The sequence below is a fragment of the Mustelus asterias genome, chromosome 4 (assembly GCF_964213995.1).
Source record: "Mustelus asterias chromosome 4, sMusAst1.hap1.1, whole genome shotgun sequence".
NCBI lineage: Eukaryota > Metazoa > Chordata > Chondrichthyes > Carcharhiniformes > Triakidae > Mustelus > Mustelus asterias.
Genome location: NC_135804.1, coordinates 45,665,473 through 45,690,113, shown reverse-complemented (window position 1 = coordinate 45,690,113; position 24,641 = coordinate 45,665,473). Strand labels below are relative to the sequence as shown.

At 42.9% G+C, this 24,641-nt stretch overlaps 1 protein-coding gene across 1 annotated transcript in view; it reads right to left on the bottom strand.

The window, feature by feature from the left end:
- Window positions 1-24,641, bottom strand: part of slc6a2 (solute carrier family 6 member 2) — a 162,229-nt gene that overhangs the window by 27,728 nt on the left and 109,860 nt on the right. Inside the window, exons 8-10 of the mRNA XM_078210909.1 lie at window positions 22,945-23,069; window positions 16,960-17,072; window positions 5,397-5,525 (exon numbers count right to left, since the gene is read on the bottom strand). Coding sequence (XP_078067035.1) covers window positions 5,397-5,525; window positions 16,960-17,072; window positions 22,945-23,069 — 367 coding nt within the window. The remainder of the gene's footprint in view (window positions 1-5,396; window positions 5,526-16,959; window positions 17,073-22,944; window positions 23,070-24,641) is intronic.

The window sequence follows — 24,641 nt, the reverse complement described above, 5'->3', positions numbered from 1 at the left end:
ACATTTAAAATCGCAAAAGGCATTGCCAATCTACCAGCATTGTAATTGTGACAAGGTGGCTTTGTTCTGCCTTGAAGAGGCAGGATTCTTCATTATAATGTTTAGATCAGAGTCTAATGGTGCAATTGGTGCATTATTTGAATTTAATGCTTGCTGACTGGGTTTCCAAGGTTTGGGAAACCTGGTGGCAAAATGGAGACATAGGCAGGGGCCTCCACAAAGCAAATGTGCTTTTTAAGCACTCCTTGTCAGCCAGCAAGTGCATGAGTGCTTCCTCCAGTCCCCATGCAAACCTTCTGACATCTAAAGCCTCTCCTTCCTTCCCGGCCTCCCTCCCATGCCGGATCACAAGCTACCTGCCCCATGATTGGCTGACCACCCCTCCCCCAATCCCTGGTTTTTCAGTCCCTTCCCGTTGTCAGGCTCCAACAACCAGCTCACCCTCCTCCCATCAACACCCAATCTTGAGCCATTTGCCTCACAAAGAGTTGTGGATGGGAGGGCACAGACTTAAAGTTGTCAAAAGAAGCAAATGCAAATACGAGGTAAAACTTTTACACGTAGCAAGTGATTAATGTCTGGATAGCGCTGCCTGAGAGAGTGCGGTAGAGGCAGCTTCAATCAAAGCATTTAAAAGGGAAATATCTGTGATCTCAAAAGGAAGAATGTGCAGGGTTATGGGGAGAAGGCGGGAGTATGGCACCACTCAGGGAGCTGGGGCAAAAAGGATGGGTTGAACAGCCTCCTTCTGTACTGTACCAACTCTGCACCCCAATGTCCTCACCCCCTCCCCCCCCCCCCACTTCCCTTCACTCCCATCACCAAGCACATTTGATATCCCTTCCCTCCCAGTAGGAAATGGAAACAAAAAAAACTGAAGAAATCCAGCCCTTGACTTTATCAAAATCTCCACATTCAGCTGTCATTCCCAACTAATGATGTGGAGATGCCGGCGTTGGACTTGGGTGAACACAGTAAGAAGTCTCACAACACCAGGTTAAAGTCCAACAGGTTTATTTGGTAGCAAATACCATAAGCTTTCGGAGCGCTGCTCCTTCGTCAGATGGAGTGGAAATGTGCTCTCAAACAGTGCACAGCTACACAACATCAAGTTACAGAATACTGATTAGAATGCGAATCCCTAAAGCCAGCCAGGTCTTAAAGGTTAAAATTCCCAACTAATACAGCCCCTACATCCCCGTAAACATTGGATCCTTAGGCCCTGATTTTACCGGCACGCCAGCCTGAGGCTCACAGAACAGCATTCTCCATTGGCCTCATGCGCGATCTTATGAGCCTCGGGCAGGCATGCCGGTAAAATTCTGGCCTGAATCTCAACAAGATTTGATATATAACAGTGACTCAGCGCCAGGATGAAACCGCTTAATTAACAAAAAAATCAGTGAGATTAGTGCAGATTTTGAAATGTCAAATGCTGCCTTAACAGAAACGTTTATTTTGAGGGGGAATACCTGAAATATATAGAAATTTTTTTTTGCAGCATGGTATTTGACTTTGAAAATCAGAATATGCTCTGGGGCAACACCTGCATTAAATATATTTCAATTATATAAATCATAGAAACCCTACAGTGCAGAAAGAGGCCATTTGGCCCATCGAGTCTGCACCGATCACAATCCCACCCAGTCCCTACCCCTAAATCCCTACATATTTCCCTGCTAATCCCCCTAACCTACACATCTCAGGACACTAAGGGGCAATTTTTAGCATGGCCAATCAACCTAACCCGCACATCTTTGGACTGTGGGAGGAAACCAGAGCACCCGGAGGAAACCCACGCCGACACGAGGAGAATGTGCAAATTCCACACAGACAGTGACCCAAGCCGGGAATCGGACCCAGGTCCCTGGAGTTGTGAAGCAGTAGTGCTAACCACTGTGCTACCGTGCCGCGTAGCGTGGTTCAAAACACACTGAAAATATTCTTCAGTAATCCACTTTGATCAAATTTATAAGGGATGCCAACATTGTTTCAAAGTAATTAAGAAATTGATGTTTGTCAAACAAACACTTTCCTGCAGTTTAGGAATGGTGGACTTGTATTGGACTTGCAGCATTGGAGTGTCCTACTGCATCTATCCTTGTTACTATTTAAAGATCTCATTTAGTTTCTTGGTTAGTGACCAACATCTCTGTTTGTTTAGCTGGACATTCATTCCACCGTTAGCAATCAGAAATATATTTTCAGAAGCAATCATTGAGAAGAGCGATGTGACTTATTTCTTTATTTGTAAGAACGCGAGTCTTTAACGCACTCGTCCTCCCGGAGCGCTGTTTCCTGAACTTAATATTTGTAGATTCAGTTGGCCAGCTCCTGTCTCCGTCCTTTCCATCTCCAAGTCACTTGGAATGGCAGACATGGTATTCAGCCTATTGTATCAAGGATGTAGGCCAAAGGCCGCAAGTGAGTGAAAGTGTGCAGCTGTAGACTGCTCATTATCCATATTGAATACAGCAGTCCTGGCAAACCTTGTGAAACTTTCACTGGACCTTCCCTTGGGGTTTCTCCCAATTAGCGACTGTACATACCCTTCTGCAGAAACCAAGGATATTAAGCATAAATGGGGTTTCCACCGATCTTTTATCAAAGCTGAGAAGTCCAAAGAAAATTCTGAATGTAGCATTTCTTAAATAAACATTTTTGACTGGTATGAGCTGCATTGACAAGTTTAAATTTGATTTTCTTCATTTGTACTTGCTGGATTAAAAGTAGCAAAATCGTAATATTAGCAATTGTATCATCAATTCTTCTTCCCCACATCAAATCCAGATACACTGCACACCTATGTTAACTCATTCTTTCCCAGAATTTTAGAATTCCTTTCCTCCCTCAGTTTCTCCTATAATTTTCAGTCTTTTAAAATTGAGATTTGGCATCATCCCATTATTACTTCCAGATTGTCCTAAGACTCCGAACAGGCGCCGGAGTGCAACGACTAGGGGATTTTCACAGTAATTTCATTGCAGTGTGAATGTAAACCTGCTTGTCACACTAATAAATAAATTTAAAAACTAACTCTCTTTTACACTTTCTAACTTTGGGAGTTAGTCGCTCTATGGACCTTAGCTCTTTGATTTCTCAATGAAAGCTGTGGGTGGCCCAGGTACCAACATTACCTCTGAAGGTTGTGGGTTCATGTCACGTGGTGGGATCTGAGCACATAAATCTAGGCTGACACGACATTGCAGTGTCAAAGCACGTCACTGCTGTACTGTCGTAGGTGCAATCTTTCAGATGAGATGTTAAATCAAGGCTCCGTCTGCTTTCTCAGGTCAACATAAAAGATCCCATGGCACTATTTTGAAGGACAGTAGGGGAGTTATCCCGGGTGTCTTGGCCAATATTCCTCCCTCAATCTGCATTATCAAAACAGATTATTTGGCAACGATGACATTGCTATTTGTGGCAGCTTGCTGGGAAATATGAGCTATCCCATTTCCTTCTTTACATTTCAGAAATACTTCACTGGCTGGAAATCACCGTGGGACATCCTGAGGTTATAAATTGCTGCATAAAAACAAGCTGTTCATTCTTTTTAGGAATGCAGTTGTTGTTATAAGTTTGGAGCTAACTGCAACAAATGGCATATGATGACCCTGATGTTAATAATATCCATTATTAAAATGACACAACTGTTGCAGATTCTCCTGAAATCTTCCAACTCCTCTTCATGTTCTCCTTTTTCTGCTATGAGGCAACTGCTGCCAAAACAAACATTACACTCGGATGAAATATTGCCGTTGCTTCTTCATGTAGCTGATCTTCATTTCCTTCCAACCCCTGTTGGGCAGGGTGGTAACACAATGAAAATCGCAGCATTTATCATGGTGACCACCTTCAGGGCACACTGTGGACTGCTCTATTCTGGAAAACCAATTGGTGAAGGACTGAATTGAAGCCAATCTCTGCTCAGTCGTATATTTATTTATTTACAGACTGAAACATTACAGGCCTACACCTCCTAACCCAAGCATACCTCAGCTTTAATCCGAATCTCTGCTCAAGTGAAACCCCAATAAATACCCTTCACTTGCCTCTAATTAAACACAATTGATATATAATTGATATGGGTTACTGTTTGTGGTGAAGCATAGATGGTTACCACTATGGGTACTTGTACATATGTTACTCTTGTTACTGTTGGGGTTAGGGTTGGGGTGTTCCACCTGTTAACATCGTTCTGTGATACACTCCGTTTGGCTCCGCCTTCTTACAGGAGTATAAAGGTCACTGCTACTTCCTAGTAGCCCTTAGTCTGGGATAGTATTGTTAAGCAGTGTGCTCTATTCTTGTTGTGAATAAAAGCCTTTATTCCCGGGTACGTCCTAGCCTCCCGTGTGAATCAATCGTGCATCACCGTTAAAACACGCAAGGTCATAGATTCATATAGTCATTGCACAACTGCAGGAATCCATATTGGACTTTCGTTAGCCAATGCAAATCTGAACCGAATGACATTATTAGGACCCCAATTCAGTTTTGAAAACCCCGCTGGGAGCAGGATGCACTCCATATGTTCCACCCATTAATACTTTGCGAAGAGCGACCTAATCCTTTAGGGACCCCTGCAAGCCATTCATATATATCATCATTCCCAAAAAAATAATCCACCAACCTGATACGAGAGCCTTCACAGCTCTTCTTCAAGATCAACTCCCCTATTTTAATCTACCAAGGCTGGCTGGCCAGCCCCCACAGTGAACAGGCTACTCTAAAAGCACTGACACAGCTTCCTGACAGAATGGAAAATAGGCCCAACCATTATATGTCGGAAACTTTGACTATTTTCATCAGGCAGGCAGGCAGCATACTCACTGCACCCACCATCCTCTTGATGGAAGTGGTCCTTTAAAATGTGTGCAATGTAAGTCGGAGCCCAAGTGTAACTCCGCTGTTTTGCGGTGAAAACAAAAAACGTTATTTTGCTCATTTACCCATCTCCTGTTTACAGTGTCTTACTAAAAATACGGAATGCTTCATGAATTTGGCTATTCGCTGTACAAATCAGCTTCTTAGCTTATGCCAGCCAGATGCATCACTTAATGATTGGTTTAGAATTTTTTGTAATTTTTGTCATTGATCAATAACCCATTGCAAATCTGATTCATGAACCGAGTGCTTCTGGCAAACGTAAAATTAACACCCAAGTAATCATGCTACACCACTACGAGGACAACTCATAGCAGGTACCTTCTTAACTTGCCACTCCATTGAGAAACTGCTGTTATGAATCAATCACCCATTTAGGCTATCAATAGAAATTACAATGCAGTGGTTTATTAAACAGATGGCTGACTCACAATGTCGGTTAACAAACTGACAATTCACTGCATAGCCTTGTCATCACTATTTTCCAAACTCCATTAACCACTTACATTGGTGATGCAGAAGAGAGCAACGAGGAAAGTTCCACCGGCCGTTACAAATGTGAAAAGCTTTCGGTGTTTCTTCAAAAATTTGAAGTCATCTGTGATTCCCGTAACAACGGCCTCCATACCACCCATCTGAGAAAAGGAAGCCACATGGGAACAAATTCAAACTGTAACAAATTCAGAGACATTATAACCTGAAAAATAATACAGGTTTTTAAGCAAAAAGACTCACAGATAAGATAGATTAGATAGAGTCCCGACAGTGCAGAAGGTGGCCATTTGGCCCACTGAGCTTGCCCAACAACAGTCCCACCCAGGCCCTATCCCTGTAACCCCATACATTTACTCTGTTGATCTCCCTGACACTAAGAGGCAATTTAGCATGGCCAATCCACCTAACCCGTACGTCTTTGGACCATGGGAGGAACCGGAGCACCCAGAGGAAACTCATGCAGATACGGGGAGAATGTGCAAACTCCCTACAGTCACCTGAGGCCAGAATTGAACCCGGGTTCCTGGTGCTGTGAGGCAGCAGTGCTAACCACTGTGCCACCCCATGATAAAAAACAATTATAACCACAGAAAATTCTGGAAATATACTGAATGTTCAAAAGCTTCTGAAAGGGAAAAGGTAGATTGATGCTTTGGCTAGGACTCTACATTAACACTGACCTTGCCTTGACATCTTTTAGGGGTGATTTGTAACTCTTGGTATCTCTGAGCATGAATTTTCTAGGCATCCTAAGACTTTTTGAATAGGATTTTACAAATCTGCATAACGGACACACTTTTGTGAGTAGTACTGGCAAGACCTCATTTATTGCCCAGCCCCAGTTACCCTGAGAAGGGGAGCTCAAAATGTTAAAATGCAGAAAACTTAAGCTGTTTAATTCAAGCCAAGTAACCCAGTGAAGAGGGGCAGAATATTTGTCATTGTTAAGTTGTGATGTGATGACAAGTTACGTTGGTGGAAACCACCAAATCCAATCAGAACGGCTACTCTGTACATTTCTCTTGCTTAACAATTCAGCCAAGTCTTGCCTCATTTCATGTTAACTTAGCCTGCCTTTGAAGAGGCTGAAGAAATGACGCAACTGTATGTCCCTGGGCTATATCATCATGTGTGTAGATATAGGGCAATGTGAGTCAACTGCCATAAACACAAGGCACTTCGACTGCTTAAGTGAGTCAATAAACGTCGCTTAACCCCTAGAAAATATTTATAGTAGACCCAAACTTGTAACAAGGGTAAAGAAAAAAACAATTTTCTAAACACCAGAATCCTTCTGCTGTAAGTTTTCTGTCAATGATTAATACATACACCACCCTCTTGGTTACTTTATCAACCAGCTCCAAGCAACAACTTAAATTTATAAAACACCTTTAACATTGAATCATAGAATCATAGAGTGCAGAAGAGGCCCTTCGGCCCATCAAATCTGCACCAACACATTAGAAACACCTGAACTCCCACCTAATCCCATAGCCCTGAATGTTATGATGTGCCAAGTGCTCATCCAGGTACTTTTTAAAGGATGTGAGGCAACCTGCCTCTACCACCCTCCCAGGCAGCGCATTCCAGACTGCCACCACCCTCTAGGTAAAAAGGTTTTCCTCACATTCCCCATAAACCCCCTGTCCCGCACCTTGAACCAATGTCCCCCTGTGACTGACCCATATGAAGGATCAGTAGACATAATGAAACGTCCTGAGGTGATTCATTATGAAACAAAAAAAACCCCAAATGAGATTATTAAGTCAGATGGCTAAAAGCTTAAAGTTAAAGTAAAGTTTATTTATTAGTCACAAGTCAGCTTAAATTAACACTGTCGTGAAGTTACTGTGAAAATCTCCTAGTCGCCACACTCCGGCATCTGTTCGGGTACACTGAAGGAGAATTTAGCACAGCCAATCTACCTAACCAGCACGTCTTTCGGACTGTGCGGGGAAACCGGAGCACCCGGAGGAAACCCATGCTGACATGGGGAGAACGTGCAAACTCCACACAGACAGTGAACCCAAGGCGGGAATCAAACCCGGGTCCCTGGCGCAGTGAGGCAGCAATGCTAACCACTGTGTCACCGTGAAGCTTGGTCAAGGAGGTAGGTTTTAAGGAGTGTCTGAAAGGAAGGAAATGAGGCAGAGGGCTGGAGAGATTTAGAGAGAGAATTGCTGAAACTGAGGCCTAGGAGCAGAAAATTCTGGAAATATGCTGAATGTTCAAAAGCCTTTATGTTTCTATAGCTCTTGGGGCTAAAGGGATCAAGGGATATGGGAGAAAGGGGGGATCAGGATATTGAATTCAATGAAATGCCATGATCAAGATGAATGGTGGAGCAGGTTCCTCATTACCTATGTTGCTTGTTACTCCCGCAAAGAACTCCAATAAATTATCTAAACATGATTTCCCTTTCGTAAACCCATGTTGACTCTGCCATCCCATTATGATTGTCTAATTATCCTGCTATAAACACCTTAGTAATGGATTCCAGCAATTTCAGTGTGACAGATATTAGGCTAACTGGCCTATAGTTCCCTGCTTCTTGTCTCCCTCCTTTCTTGAATAATGATGTTATATTTGCTATTTTTCAACACACTGGGCCCCTGCCAGAATCGAAGGAGTTTTGGAAGATTATAACCAGTAACTCTATTATCTCTGCAGCCACTTCTTTAAGACATAGGTCCTGGGGATTTGTCAGCTTTTAGGTTTAATAGATTTCCCAATATTTTTGCCCTGGCAGTGATGATTGTTTTAAGTTTCTCCCTCACTTCCACCTCTTGATCCTCAAGTATCTTTGGAATTTTTTCTAAATCTTTCACAGTAAAGACAGACATAATGCTTCCTTGATTTCCAGTATGAATTTCCCAGACTCACGGTCTAGAGGACCTACTCTCACCTTAGTTACTCTTCCTTTTAACATACTTGTCGACTCCCACATTACCTTTTCTTATAGCCACCTTCTTCTCATACTCTAATTTCTTCCTCTTTATTATTTTTAGTAATTCTTTGCTGTTCTTAAAACCTGTCCAATCTTCTGACCTACCAATCATTTGAACAGAATTGTACAGTGTTTCTTTCAATTTGATACTATCCATAACTTCCTTATTTCGTCACAGACAATGCATCCTTCTCCAACAGTTTTTCTTTTTCACTGGAATAAACCTTTTTTAAAGTTGTTAAATATTTCCTTAAGAGCATCACTACGGTCATGTCTTTTAAACTATTTTCCCGGTTCAATTTAATTATTCCCAATTCAATTATTGATTAATCCTGTCTCATTGCACATTATCATGGTGCAGTGGTTAGCACTGCTGCCTCACAGCGCAAGGGGCCCGGGTTTGATTCCCAGGTTGGGTCACTGTCTGTGCGGAGTCTGCATGTTCTCCCCGTGTCTGCGTGGGTTTCCTCCGGGTGCTCCAGTTTTCTCCCACAGTCTGAAAGACATGCTGGTTAGGTGCATTTGCCATGCTAAATTCTCCCTCAGTGTACAAAAACAGGCGCCAGAGTGTGGCATCTAGGGGATTTTCACAGTAATTTAATTGCAGTGTTAATGTAAGCCGACTTGCGATACTATTAAATAAACTTAATGATTAGGTCTAGAATGGGTCGCGCTAGAATGCACTGCTCTAAAAAATTGTCCTGAATATATTTTATGAACTAATTTTCTATGTTACCTTTACCAATTTTATTTCTCCAATTTATATGTAGATGAAAGTCACCCATGGTTATTGCATCTCTTTTCTTACACATCTCAATTATTTCTTTCTGAACAGTAACTCTTTGTAATTCTTAGGTAACTGGCATGAGTGGGTGCGGAGCTGAGAAAGGAGAAGCTGTCATTGGTGGATCAGTGAGCTTGAAGGGAAAGGGGTAGTTGTGATTGGTGGATCAATGATCGTGGAGCAGAAGAGAAGGTTGTGATTGGTGGATCAGCAAGCACGGAGGTGATGGGTGGCTATCATTGGTAGTTTCAATGAGCATGAGTAAAATAAGATGCAACTGACACTTAATAGAAACCAAAAGTCTCTAAAAATAATTTAAGAATTATAACTTGAGTTTGCTTTCGGTTACATGGGTCTCTGAGCATCTGGTTTCTTCCAGAGTCCAGGGGTTATCTGTGTTTTTCTGGGAGCAGATACAGCTGTGTGAAACAGCTGCTTCAGAAAATTCCAGAGTTCATAGAACCATAGAATCCCTACAGTGCAGAAGGAGGCCATTCAGCCCATCGAGTCTGCACAGACCACAATCCCACCCAGGCCCTACCCCCACATATTTTACCCGCTAATCCCTCTAACCTACGCATCTCAGGACTCTAAGGGGCAATTTTTAACCTGGCCAATCAACCTAACCTGCACATCTTTGGACTGTGGGAGGAAACCGGAGCACCCGGAGGAAACCCACGCAGACACGAGGAGAATGTGCAAACTCCACACAGACAGTGACCCGAGCCGGGAATCGAACCCAGGACCCTGGAGCTGTGAAGCAGCAGTGCTAACCACTGTGCTACCGTGCCGCCCATTTATTTATAGTTTTGTGGAAATTTTTTGAGCACATGGAAAGCTGCTTATCCAGACTTTGATTTCCCATGCGGTGGCAAATGGGTCAAACTGAAAAGGTTTGGCACTGGAGTCGGATACTGCCATAACAATCCCTTCTATTGGGGACACCGTGACTCATCTCTGTACAACTGTGGCAGAGTGCAAATCATGTCGTATATAATCGACAAGTGGCCCGACTTGTGGTGGTCTCACTGTCCGACACCAGGCTGATCAGGAGGCTGCCAATGGGCTGAAGAATTTCAAATTTGACACCCAGCTGTCCATCAGTGCATACGATAGTGGTAGTGGTTTGAATAGTGGTTGCACTGACCCTGAACTGCTTGTTACCCACAACAGTACAAGCTACTGCAGGTAACCAGTGGATTTGTTTCTATTTTATTCATTCTTGGGATGGAGGCATTGCTATCAGAGGCAACAGTTATCTCTGCCATTGAGAAGGTGCTGGTGGATTTTCTTCATCAATCTCTGTAATAATGGAGTGAAGTTGCATTTGCAATGGTGTTAGATGAGGTGGGCAGTTCTAGTATTCATAGTTTATTTATTTATAGTTTATTTGTTAGTGTCACAAGTAGGCTTACATTAACACTGCAATGACGTTAACGTGAAAATCCCCGAGTCGCCACACCCCAGCACCTGTTCAGGTACACTGAGGGAGAATTTAGCATGGTGAATGCACCTAACCAGCACAGTCTTGGACTGTTGGAGAAAAGCAGAGAACCCAGAGGAAACCCACACAGATAAAAGGAGAATGTGCAGACTCCGCACAGAGAGAGACCCAAGCCGGAAATTAAACCCGAGTTTCTGGCGCTGTGAGGCAGCAGTGCTAATCACTATACCGCTTACAGCGACAAAGGTAGATCAAAAAATATTGCTGATTGCATCCCATTTCCGTCAAAACCCCACATCTATGCCCTGTGAGGTTGCTTCCTTGCTTCAAAGTGTGCAGTTCTTTTTCAACACTCCCAACTAATGGTGCCAGCTACAGGATGGTTTAATAGACATTCAGCCTAGCTCTAATCCTCAGAGACCTGAGCTCAATAAAATTAGTAACTTTTATGGTGTGGAAAGTGGCCTAGTTGCACTCACTTCATTTTCATAAGATGGGCACAATGATAACCAATTTCAGGGATCATTGCCCGTGCCCACAATAAGTGCCCACAATAATATCTGACCGGCTATTGAATTGGGACATTTTGGAGGAGACCTGGTGTGTGCCTCAAGCTTGCATTAAATCCCTTTCACGTGTAGACCTGGGGGCCTAATATCTGTATTCGGCCACTTGTGCCAAATTGGACCTCATTCATGTCAGATCTGTTCCACTGAGGATACTTCTGTTTCCTAAGCAGCGAGTGCCACCAAAAGGTTAGTCTTTAAAGCTTTCCTGTAAAGCAAGGGTGGTCCACTCACAGTGCTTATAACAGCTCTACACTTATTTCTGCTACACTTTCTCGCATCTTTTAGAAAGGAAAATGCTCCTCTGTAGGTCTGAGAGATGCCAGAAACACATTCTAATAATGTAATGGGCCCCGAGGTCCAATTTTGGACCAACCTCAGGCTTTATGGTAAGGGGGTGGCTTCCATTTTAGGCTCCCAAATGGTTCAAAAGCAATTTATAATGCTTCATGTCTAACAAGTCACTGTGTTCTGGATGCACTTAATGAGAAAGTTACAGTTTAGAGTTGGATTTTATTGTTACCCACTAAATTTGACATACAATCTAAAACCTCAAACAGATGATGTAGTGGGTAATCTTCTGAGTTTAATATTGAATTACATTGTTGGAGCAATAAAGGGTCTGACCTAATAATATTTAATTCTGATAGTGGGAGACAAATATAGTTCCATTCCCTCACACTAATATCTAACGAACTAACAGAATAAGCACCTAAAATATAAATGAGGAAAGAAACTGTATTACCAAGTTCACACTTTTCCATTTGAACCTCTGCTAGAGTGGCAACAGAGTTGCTAAAGAGTTCTTCATGGGTTTAACCTAACAGAAGTGACTAACAAATTACTTAGAGGCATAGTTCAATAACTCCACTAACACACAAGTATGGCATTGGATAAATTTAGTTGCAATAGTTTTCAAAGCTAAATCAGTTTTCATTCGGGACCCATGAGAAATAACAGAATAGAGGGCTACGGTGGTAAATTTAGATGAGAAAATATGGGAGGATACGCGACTGGATCATAAATACTGGCACGGTTTGATTGGGTTGAATGGTCTGTTTCTGTGTCATATATCCTATGTAAGAGTCACAGAGTTATAGAGCAATACAGCACGGAAACAGACCCTTTGGCCCAACCGCTCCATGCCGACCATGGTGCCCTCCCAGCTAGTTCCAATTGCCTGCGTTTGGCCCATATCCCTCTAATCCTTTTCCATCCATGTACTTATCCAAATGCTGTTTAAATGATGTTATTGCACCTGTCTCAACCACTTTCTCTGGCAGCTCATTCCATATACACACCACTCTGTGTGAAGAAATTGTTCCTCAGGACCCTTTTAAATCTTTCCCCTCTCACCTTAAACCTATGCCCTCTAGTTTCAATTCCCTTTCCCTGGGAAAAAAGACAATGTGCGTTCATCCTATCTATGCCCCTCATAATTTTATACACCTCAATGAGATCATCCCTCATTCTCCTATGTTCCAAAGAATAAAATCCTAGCCTGGCCAACCTCTCCCGAAATAAGAAAATTCAGGGAAAACATATTCCAAGGTTTGAAAATAATTCATGGAATATATAGTATAAATGGCACATGAATATTTGACAAACGGACCACTAGCACAGAACCAAAAAGACTTGAGTATAATATTTAATAAGCTCAGTCAAGGAATTTGAGATTGGAAGTGGTTAACATGTGAAGAAAATTTCACCTTCCAAAAGTTCATTGTTCAAGGTGTAGTTCTGGGATCTTTACTGCATAATTCTAATTAATCTCAAGCCTAAATAGTTGTTGGTCATGGAACAAATTATTCCCGGTTCTAGTTATTCAGCTTCATAAATACCTAATTAAAATGATGTTGAGTTATTAGGAAAAGGAGGGGTTAAAATGATTCAGTGATATATTAAATATATGATTGTTGAACTTTGGAGTAGTATTGCCAAGGAAGGCAATTAGTCATGGATGATGAATGTAGCTACAATATATATCCAGCAAGCAGATTCCTTTATCTTTTATGACACAGAAAATCTTTGAGTGTTTTTCTCTCGGAGATGAAATGGCTTGGGCAAATTAACTGGATAGAAATGAATTTCACATGGTCCATGGCTGAAGTGCATGTGATAGAGGAGTTGTCATTGCTTTGTTTAATTTCTTACGTTTTAAGAGTATGTTGGCTTGTACATGAAGAACTATTACTTTGTCAACAAATGAATCATGAAAGCTTCAAGATGTTTGAAGTTAGAATCACAGAATTTTACAGCACAGAAGGACGCCATTTGGCCCATCGTGTCTGCACTGGCTCATGAAGGAGCTACCCAACTAGTCCCATTCTGCAGCCCTATCTCTATAGCCCCCTAAATCTACCAGTTTCAAATATGCTTCCAGCTCTCTTTTGAAACCTCCAATGGAATCCGCCTCCACCACACTCCCAGGCAGCACATTCCAAATCCCAACAACTCTTTGAGTAAAGAAGCTTCTCCTCATCTCAATCCTAGCTCTCTTGCTGACCATCTTGAAATTGTGCCCCCTAGTCATTGACATACCAACTAGTGGAAACAGAATATCCTTCTTTACCCTGTCAAAATTGTTCATTATTTTGAATACCTCAATAAGGTGACCTCTTAATCTTCTCTGCTCCAAGGAGAAGCCCAATTTCTCTAATCTTTCCTTGTATCTAAAATTCCTCATTCCTGGTATCATTCTCGCAAGTCTCCTTTGCATTCTTCCTTAAATAAGGTGCCCATAACTGAACAAAATACTCCAAATGTGGTCTGACCAATGATTTGTACAAGTGTAGCATCCCTTCCTTTCTTTTATACTCTATGCCTCTATTTATAAACCTAAGGATCCTATGAGCCTTCTTAACAACCGTTTCAACTTGTCTGGCCACCTTCAGAGAATTATGCACGAGAACAAAAGGTCCCTTTGCTCCTGTACTCCCTCAAAGTTGTACCATTGAGCCTATATTGTCTCCCCATGTTTCTTCTACCAAAATGCATTACTTCACATTTCGCTGCATTGAAATTAATCTGCCAGGTGTCTGTCCATTTGGCCAACTTGTCAGTGACCCTCTGAAGTCGCTTAGCAAAGGGTGATCCTTTGCCCCTTTCTTAAACAACAGTGTCAAATTTGCTATCCTCCAGTTCCCCAGGACTAATCCTGTTTTCAGTGAGGGCTGGAAATTTTCTGTTGACGGCTCCACAATTTGCTCCCTTACCTCTCTCAGCACTCTAGGATGCATCCCATCTGGGCTTGGTGACTTCTCTACCTGGAATGCTGCCAGCCTTTTTAGCATCTCTCCTTTATCTATCACTATACAGCTTCATCCTCACAATTCCATATTCTCCCTCGTCAGTATCATCTGCAAATTTAGAGATTTTTTCCTCAAAACCCATCTCTAAATCATTTATAATAATCAGAAAAAGCAAGGGTCCCAACACTGATCCCTGGGGAACATTACTTTCAACTCGCCCTCAGTCTGAGAAATGCCCATCTACACCCACCCGTTGTTTCCTACCTCTGAGCCAACTTCTAACCAAATTGCGAACCAATGTGCCATGTGGCACCGTATCAAATGCTTTCTGAAAATCCAAATAAACAACATCCACAGCACTAGCTCATCCACTGCCTGTGTCACATCGTCAAATAACTCAATTAAATTTGTCAGACATGACCAGCCTTTGACAAAGTCATGTTGACTATCTAGTATTAACTTATTTTTCTCTAAGTGCATATAGCCTCCATCAGTTATCCCACCTCTGATGTGAATCTGACAGGTCTGTAGTTTCCTGGGTGATCCTTTGCCCCTTTCTTAAACAATGGTGTTACATCTGTAATCCTCCAGTCCCCCAGGACTAATCCTGTGTTCAGAGAGGGCTGGAAAATTTCTGTCAATGGCACCGCAATTTCCTCCCTCACCTCTCTCAGCAATCTAGCATGCATCCCATCTGGGTCTGGTGACTTCTCAATTTGGAGTGCTGCCAGCCTTTTTAGCACCTCTTCTTTATCTATCACTATATTGCTCAGTTGCTCAACACCCACATTTTCAACTGGACCATCTTCTAATTTTGTAAAGACAGAAGCAAAGTACTCATTTAATATCTCTGTTATACCCTCTGCTTCACGGAGCACTTTACCCTGCTTGACCCTTATGGGCCCCACTCTATCCTTCACTAACCTTTTACCATTAATATATTTGAAGAACATTTTACTATTTGTTTTAGTGCAGCCTGCCTTCCTTTCCTTATGCTTCCACTTAACCTTCCTTGTTCCAGCCTTAGTCTCTCTCCTGCTTTGTAGGTACAAAAATTCCTGATTTCTATTACTATTATTATTCCGGCATGCATCCTATGCCTCTTTTTTCTTCCTTATTTTTTCATCAATATCCTTAGTCATCCAGGGTACTCTAGCTTTGGATACCCCGTATTTATTTCTCATGGGTATGTACCTAGCTTGCATCCTATTCATCTCTCCTTTAAATGTCTCCCATTTTTCACCCACTGTTTCATCCATCAAAATGCGTTTCCAATCAACCTGCCCCAGTTCAACTTTTAGTCTCCTAAAATTTGCCCTTTTTCAGCCTGGAAACTTAATCCATGGCTAATTTTTATCCTTTCCCAACTTAATATTGAACCTTATTTTATTATGATCGCTATTTCCCAACTGCCATTCCCCTAACTGTAGGTTAGGGGAGTTAAAGCCACAACAGATGGTTTTCCTAGTTTGCACTTATATCATTGTGATAGTTGGACAGTAGGTATTACAGATTGGAAATCTGGTGTATAATTTGCCTCTTAGACAGGTTTTAAAGTGAGAACCAAGGGAAATTGAAATATATTGCTGTAGCTCATAGCAGCCATTATACAGATGAGTTATTAAGAATTTGTTACTAGAGATCTATTTCTTTTGATCCCAACAGTGTGATGTATTTTGTCTCTAAACAGTTGTACTCAGTTGTTCTCAAGACATGTGTTGTATTTGAGTGGAACCTAAACACGAGGGCAGATTAGGTGGGATGAATGGCTTGTTTCTTGCTGTACATTCCATGGACTAGATTTAATATTGGTAATGGGATTCTCACCCACTTGTTGGGAAACCTGTTGTTTCCATGGAGTAGGCACAAGCAAATTGAAGGCCAGGGACTTAAATAGCTAGTGTCAGGCTTTCCCCAGGATTTAAAACTCCAAGCAATGGAAAATCCATCAGCCAAGAGCAATCATAGACCAGCAGCTCTCCATTGCTTGGAGCAGTGGTTGATGCTGGTTGTGCTCCAGAGACTTTGCCAGGAATCATTGTTGGATCCCAGGATCCTAAGTGAGAGTGGGAAGGGGTCATTGCCAGGGAGGCTGGAGCAAGGTGGGGGATATTGAAGGCCAAAGCAGGTGCCCTTCCACATTTCTCGGTTCCTCAATTGAGCATTGAGTGCCTGACAACAAGGGGCACCCCTGGTAGGCCAATGGAAAACCCAGTAGAGTTTGCTGGGCAGCCTTTGGGAGACACAGGAAAGCAGAGTTTACTCCCATTTAATTCCTTAGTCACCACTAAATTCTGGTGAGCTCAGTGATCATTGGTGTCAATTGGCTCATTAACGATCCTAATTGACATCCCGGTGCAAACGGGCTAGTTTCTTATATTGGCTCCTTCCCACTTCTAATTTAACCATGAGGTTTGTCCCACGTCCGGGGGACTGATTTGTGGCATGGCCCGTGATTAAGAGGGTGCAGCTGCCATGTTTCATGCCATGACGGGCTACATTAACTCCCACCCTATGCAATTCAATGAGCTACTATGGTTTAAGACAATGAAGAACAAAAGATAAAGTTGTACTTTACTTACCGAGCTGTCAATTCCCAATGTCAGCAGCATTATGAAGAACATAATTGCCCAAAATGATGACCCTGGGAGAGTTGAAATTGCTTCAGGATAGATAACAAATACTAAGCCCGGACCTGCAAACGGAATAGTGCACGGGTAAATTAATCATTAAAATTACACTGAATTACAAATGTGCCCTCTATAAACAACAAGATGCCACATAATTTTAATGTAGAGCAGGGAAATAATTCCAGGATTTATGCTTTATTAGCCTCAGAAGCCAAAGGTTTCTGTATACAAATGAAGGATTGAAGATAGTGCTGCTCTCTGACCAGATCTGGAACTAAATAATCTGGTTTCTGAATGGTTTCTGAGAGGGCTGTCTGAATAAACCCAAAACAGAAGCCTGACAGCAACTTACTGAGTTTTAAAAAGAAAAGTCTAGTCCTCTCCCTCCATCCCTCCCCACTTCCCCCCAATTCATTTCAATTCAATTCATTTTCAACCAGCTTAAAACAACATCAAAACTTGAACCAAGATTCCACCTTCTGCTCAATCTTTATCGTGTTCACTGTCCCGTTCTGAACTTTCTGAAGTTCAAAATGAGAAACTTTTGTAACTTTAATAACAACAAAAGTAGTTCAGGGAATTTCTGAAGTACAATCCCTTAGGAAAGAAAATCTGTTCTTAAAAAAAAAGAAAATATTGTTCCTAACCTATGCTGCTTCACTCATGGCCCCTCGTAGCCTCCATGCCAACATATGCTTCTCTACCCATCTGCAGTGCGCCCTCATACCCCCATGCCAGCCTACAGCACTTTCATGCCCATTCACTCAGTATACACTCTGCACAGAACCAATCTATAGTAACAGTATCATGTGCATTTAAAAAGGCATTAATTCATAACTTCTTTTTAAAAACTGCTTAATTACAGCTCTATAAAAGTGCAAGTCAATTCGACCTAAAGTATCAATAGCAGAAACTGCAAGCATTTGACACCTCTTTATCTTGTACAAATAAAAATTGATAAATAGATCGAAGGGGAAAAGCTGTGAATTGAGCCACATTTTCCCTTGGGCACAGCTGTTTCAACAGATTAATAAATGTCTGGGCTCTCATCCAAGAATACATAATGAGGCATGCTCATCCCTATAATGGAACCAGCCAGGTGAAGAGTGCAGATTCAGCATCCACACTAGCCCACACCCTTCTCCCACCACCTTGACATGAACTGGGGGTGTCGGGAATAGGGCTGGGAGGAATCAGGTCCTGACCCACCATTTTTATAGGTCCACAAAGTCTCCACAACTCTGTGAAAATCCAACCCATGATCTCAATGGAATTACAGTGGGGTGTATTTCCACAGTGGTTATGCCATTTTCTCTAGACTTTGCTGCCCTTCCATTCCATTTACAGTGGACGTGGCACTCAATAAGGCTTTTGTTTCAAATATCCAGTATTCACAGCTTCCCATTTACCCTTCTTAGTGATTGATCCTCATTCAGCTATGAAGTCGTCTGAGATGCAATGGAACTTCATTCCAAACCATTTGTAAGCTATGGTAAAATTCTAATAACTATGCATGCCACGATCCACCAACCCTGTTTTTCTTTGTCATGCTTTTTGGCCACACATTTGTGTCAAGTTTCCTTATTTGCCTCATTTCTCCTTCAATTTTCTTTTGTCAACTTCCATTGTCACAATTTGTTGATGAAGCAATCAAATCATGTCAAATACATTTTCAATCTATTTTTCCATTGTTCCAGCTCAAAACAAGGATTTAAGAAAAATCCAAGCAGAAAATATTTCTCAATACCATGAGAACAGTGATTTGTTATTCAAAATCATTTGGAAAAAGGCTGGAAAACAAAACAAACAATGAAGTTGCTTTTCTACTGACAGGGGGGCTATCTTCGCCCCTATTTTCAGGCACAGGTTGAAAATGGGCAGGACTTATCACTTCACCCCAACCCATGCGACTTTCATTGAATTCCTCCAGTGCAGAAGGAGGTCATTCAGCCTATTGAGCCTGCACCGACAACAGTCCCATCCAGACCCTATCCCCGTAACACCTCCCCCCCACCCCTACATTTACCCTGATAATCCTGCTGACACTAAGGGTCAATTCAACATGGCCAATCAACCAAACCTGCACATAGAACCATAGAACCATAGAAAATTACAGCTCAGAAACAGGCCTTTTGGCCCTTCTCGTCTGTGCCGAACCATTTTTTGCCTAGTCCCACTGACCTGCACTTGGACCATATCCCTCCACACCCCTCTCATCCATGAGACTGTGGGAGGAAACCATCTTTGGACTGTGGGAGGAAACTGGAGCACCCGGAGGAAACCCACGCAGACACGGGGAGAACGTGCAAATTCCACACAGACAGTGACACAAGGCCGGAATTGAACCCGGGTCCCTGGCGCTGTGAGGAAGCAGTGCGCCGCCGTGCTGAGGTGAGTTGGAAAACAGGCAGGTAGTACGCCCATCGGAAGATGGCAGCGGGCTACTTAAATATGCAAATTGTGGTCCTACTCCTTTTGCAGGTATTCAGGTACGAATGGGTGGAGTGTGCCTGACTTAAATACTGGGATGAAGCTCAAAAGCATCCGACTGTAAGTTAGTTTTGATCTTTGGTAAGCAGCATTTTAATGGTGTTTATTACAGCTTTGAGTGTCGAGGTGGTGATTTTTAAATGATTAATTTCTAAGATGGAGTAACAGAAAGCACGTTCCTAAAGCACACAACTTCTATACTGAAGATATCCAGACAAGAGCAAGGAAGTAGATTTTCTTTTTATCTTTGCAGAAAATGTCATCCTTTCCACAGCTGCTTCCACTCCCATTATGCAGTAACTTCCCAGAGTAACAAACATGCACTTTCCATTTAAATTGCTGCAATCTCAGACAGTTTTCCTGAAAAACCTAATGTTGACTTTGGGACCCTGTCCAATTGGATTAAATCACTGACGTAAATGGTTTTCCTAAAGTCCACAGTTCATTATACATGTCAGCTGCTTTCCCTCTTATTATTGTTATTTCAATTGATTTGATAAAGATGTCATTATTTGAATATACGTCATAAGCTGCATTCCAACCTTTATCACCACTTCAAGAAAATAAGGCCGCGATTTTCCCATCGCGACGCGCAACTTTTCTGGCGGGTCGGGGTGGGAGGTGCGCGTCGCCGGCCTTGTTCCGGGATTTGCGCATGCGCCGGGAACGCATGCACATCTCCCAGAACTGGCGAACAGTCGCCAGTCAGACCACACTGGAAACCGGCGGGAAGGCAGGTAAGTAATTTGAATCTGTTTTTAATATGTTTTAAATGTCTTTTAAATGTGATTATCGGGAACTTACCGGTCTTGATTGAATCTCGCACCCTGCCAGGAGTACTTCATTCTGGCGGGGTTTAGACAAGCTCCTCACTAGCAGGGAACTAACGGAGACCCCGCCGGAATGAAGAGGGGGGCAATCGGGGTCCCGCAGGGGGTTGGGTGGGGGGGGGGGGTGATCTACCGGAGGTGGGGAAGGGGGGGGGGGGAACTGACCCCGGCAGGGGGGGGGGGGGGGGGAGTCTGCTGGGGGTGAGGTGGGTGGGGGGATCGCCACTGCTGTGTGGGGGTGGGCTCCGGGGCAGGGGGGGTGGGTTCAGGGCTGGCCCGGTAATTGTTGTGGGGGCCGCGATCGGGCCGTGGGAGAGGCTGGAGGGGCAGCACTATGGGAGTCCCAGGCTGGCCAGCAATTGAGCTGGCCAGCAAATGGGGAGACTGACAGTTGGCGCCACTGCACCTGCGCAGAGTTCCAGAACTGTCAAACTCTGGCGCAAATAGGCCCCGCCCCCCCCCCCTGGGTTTTTAATAAGATTCATGACTGGGACCTCTGCAGTGCACAGAGTGCAGAGAGTCAGGTGAGGAGCTGAACTGACAAAATAGTTGGGATCTAGAACAGTTTTCCCACCAATTCAGCGCTTTTGGGAGAATCACGGCCTAAATCTCTATTCTGTGCTTCAGAACAATTTATGTCTTTTTCAGTGGTCTGCAGTCTGACAACAGGATATTAAACTGAAACTGTGTGATGAAGGCAGAAAATGCTGCAAAGACTCAGCTGGTCTGGCAGCATCTGTGGAGAGAGAAACAGAGCCTGTGTGGGATTTTCTGGCCCTTCCCACTGAACGGCTCTTCTGGTCCTGTCAAAAGGGAACTGCAGTGACTTCAACCAGGCCATTGAGGCCTCTTGGAATATAAGCTGCCTACTTGAATTTATTATTGCCTGCCCAATCAGGGAGTCTTTTCTGTAGATATAACTGGGATTGGCAGGTCTCCTGGCATTACGGATGCTGACACAAAACCTGTCGCACTCTTATGAATTATCCTCTGACAATCCTCCTCACTGTCCGCTACTCCCCCAAATCTGCAAATTTACTAATCAGACCACCTATATTTTCCTCCAAATGATTTGTATACATTACAAACAACAGAGGTCCCAGAACTGATCCTTGTGCAACACTGCTTGTCACAGAGCTTGTAAATAAAAGAGAATCTAGTGAAGGGACTCCGGCCTCTGCTGACGTATTTCAGGAATCCCCGCGGCAGGTTTCCCAGCGGCACGGCCAGCAAGCATTCAAAATGGTCGCTGACTTTGCGGGGGACCAGAAGATCCTGCCGGTGGCCAATGGCGATCCTCCTCCACTGCTGTGGGGGAGCTGGAAAATCCCGGCATGTTTTAGGTCTGCGGCTTCTCACCAGAACTGGTTCTGCTGAAACTTTAGTAAAGCCTTCGATAAGGTTCCTCATGGCAAGCTGATACAAAAGATGAAGTCATATGGGATCTGAGGTGAGCTGGTAAAATGGATACAAAACTGACTTGGGCATAGAAAGCAGAGACTAGTAGTGGAAGGGTACTTTTCTAACTGGAGGTCTGTGACAAGGGGTGTTCCACAAGGATCAGTGCTGGGCCTCTGTTGTTTGTAATATATATATTTAAATGATTTGGAGGAAAATGTAGATGGTCGGATTGGTAAATTTGCAGATGATACAAAAATTAGGGGAGTAGCGGATAGTGAGGAGGATTGTCAGAGGATGTAAATTGGCTGGAGACCTGGGCCGAAAGATGGCAGATGGAATTTAATCTGGACAAATGTGAGGTGATGCGATTTGGAAGGTCTGCTGCAGAAGGAAAGTATATAGTAAATGGTAGAGCCCTTAGAAATATTAGCATGCAGAGGGATTTAAGCATGCAGATTCACAGTTCCCTGAAGGTGGCAACTCAGGTGGACAAGGTGGACAAGAAAGGGTATGGCATGCTGGCCTTCATCGTATGGGGCGTTGAGTATAGGAATTGGAAAATCATGTTGCAGCTGGATAAGACTTTGGTTTGGCTGCATTTGGAGTATTGTGTACAATTCTGGTTGCCACTGGAAGGAATGTTGATGCATTGGAAAGGGTGCAGAAGAGATTTGCCAGGATGTTGCCAGGTTTGGAGGATATGGACTATGAGGAAAGGTTGAACAAACTTGGATTGTTTTCATTGGAGTGTCGGAGGATGAGGGGATCCTGATAGAGGTTTATAAGGTTATGATAGGCTTTGATAGAGTGGATAATCCCAGGATCAATTACTTAGGTGCATAGGTTGAAAGTGAGAGGGGAGAAGTTTAAAAGAGATGTAAGGGGCAGGTTTTCCACACAGAGGGTGGTGAATGCCTGGAACGTGCTGCCGGAAGTGGTGGTGGCAGCAGATTTTATAACAACATTCAAGAGGCATCTGTATAGATATATGAATAGGCAGGGAATAGAGGGATATGGACCACGTAGAGGCAAGAAAATATTGGAGATGCATCTATGTCAGCACAGACTTGGTGGGCCGAAGGGCCTGTTCCTGTGCTGTTCTTTGTCCTTTGTTCATTTCCGGCAGTTTTTGTTTTTATTTCAGATTTTCGGGATGCGCAATATTTTTGCTTTTGAGGCTGAAAATGAAGATTTGAATCTGTATAAAAGTACTTACCATCTGTTGCCACTTCTGAAATATCAACACCATGTTTGAATGCCATATAGCCCAACACAGAGAAAATTGCAAATCCGGAGAAGAAGCTCGTCACACAGTTGATGGAGCTGGTAAGAATTGCATCGCTGGTCAAGGAAAGAGAAATCACATTTTAATATTACCCCCATTCCCCGGAAAATAAAATTACAGTGACTTAATCCTATTTAGCCTGAACGATCAAATGTTTATTTTTTCCATGATCGCAAAGTAGAAGAGCTAATAGGTAACTAAAAAGGAGGAAGTGAGTACCACTCCACCTACAATATATTACAAACCTTAGAATAGAATCATCCAATCACAGAATCATACAGTGCAGAAAAGGCCCTTTGGCCCATCGAGTCTACACCGACACATTAAAGACACCTGAACTCCCACCTAATCCCATCTTCCAGCACTTGGCCCATAGCCCTGAATGTTATGACGTTCCAAGTGCTCATCTTTTTAAAGGATGTGAGGCAACCCGCCTCTATCACCTTCCCAGGCAGCGCATTCCAGACCGTCACCACCCTCTGAGTAAAAATGTTTTTCCTCACATTCCCTCTAAACCTCCTGACCCTCACCATATCTCCTCATGACTGACCCTTCAACTAAGGGGAACAGCTGCTCCTTATCCACTCTGTCCATATCTCTCAATGTTAGGTTTGACTATACTCCTCGTCAATGTTTTCCATTGTCAATTCCTATGCCTATGTTTACAATGCCTTCTGAACATGTCAAAATTACAATTCACTCATCTGCCACTGGTGACAGCACTTCACATAGGATAAGGCAATTTCTATGATAAGATTGAGATTAGGAATTTATAATAGAGATATGAAAACAAAGACAGAATGGGGACTAGTCTTAAAACCCCACCTCATCTGCAGCAAACCCTTGGTGATCTCAATTTTGACTTAGCACCAAATGTATCAAAGTGGAGATGGAGATCAGCCATCTATTAGAGAAACTGATTGTCTTTTCCCCTATTTCAGTTGATCTCAATGGTAAGAAGATCAAGCAGTTTCTATAATGGGTGGCCAATTGGAATTTTAAGCCTGAGTGTCAAGTTGAAAACCCATCTGTGGTCTGGACGTCACATAGGCAATGTGGGGAGTCATCATCTGGGAAGATATTAAAATTGTCAACTTATTTTATCATTGCCATCTGTGGCACAAGTCACACACATAATACACTTTGCCATACACTACCACTTTATAGAACTTCCATATGCCCACAAGCTGTTACTTCTCATATCTATGTCTATAGCATCACCAATAGATTTACTTCCATGTGGGAAAAACCACAGGGAATCCACTAGTATTCAAAATATATTAACAATTGGCTTATGTCAGTCTGTGTGAAAGTCTGTATGTATATCTGCTACTGAGGCACAGGGTGGCAGCACACATGTGCCTGAGTTCTGATCACGATGAGCAGAGTTAAGTGTTTGCTTGACGCTGTGAAGACAAATGGTAAAAATTGAAACCTAGGTGTAAGCATCTGTATCAGAATTACCCCTTACTGCTCTTTCTAAAAGCGTGATTTAGCCTACCCACCCATCGGTTTGGCATGTCATCTTGACATTTGTCTTAATTATTACACAGCAGAGAGCTACAGTTTTTATCCCATGGAGGTTCATGCATTGACATCTGCATTTCACAACTGCTCAAGACATGTTG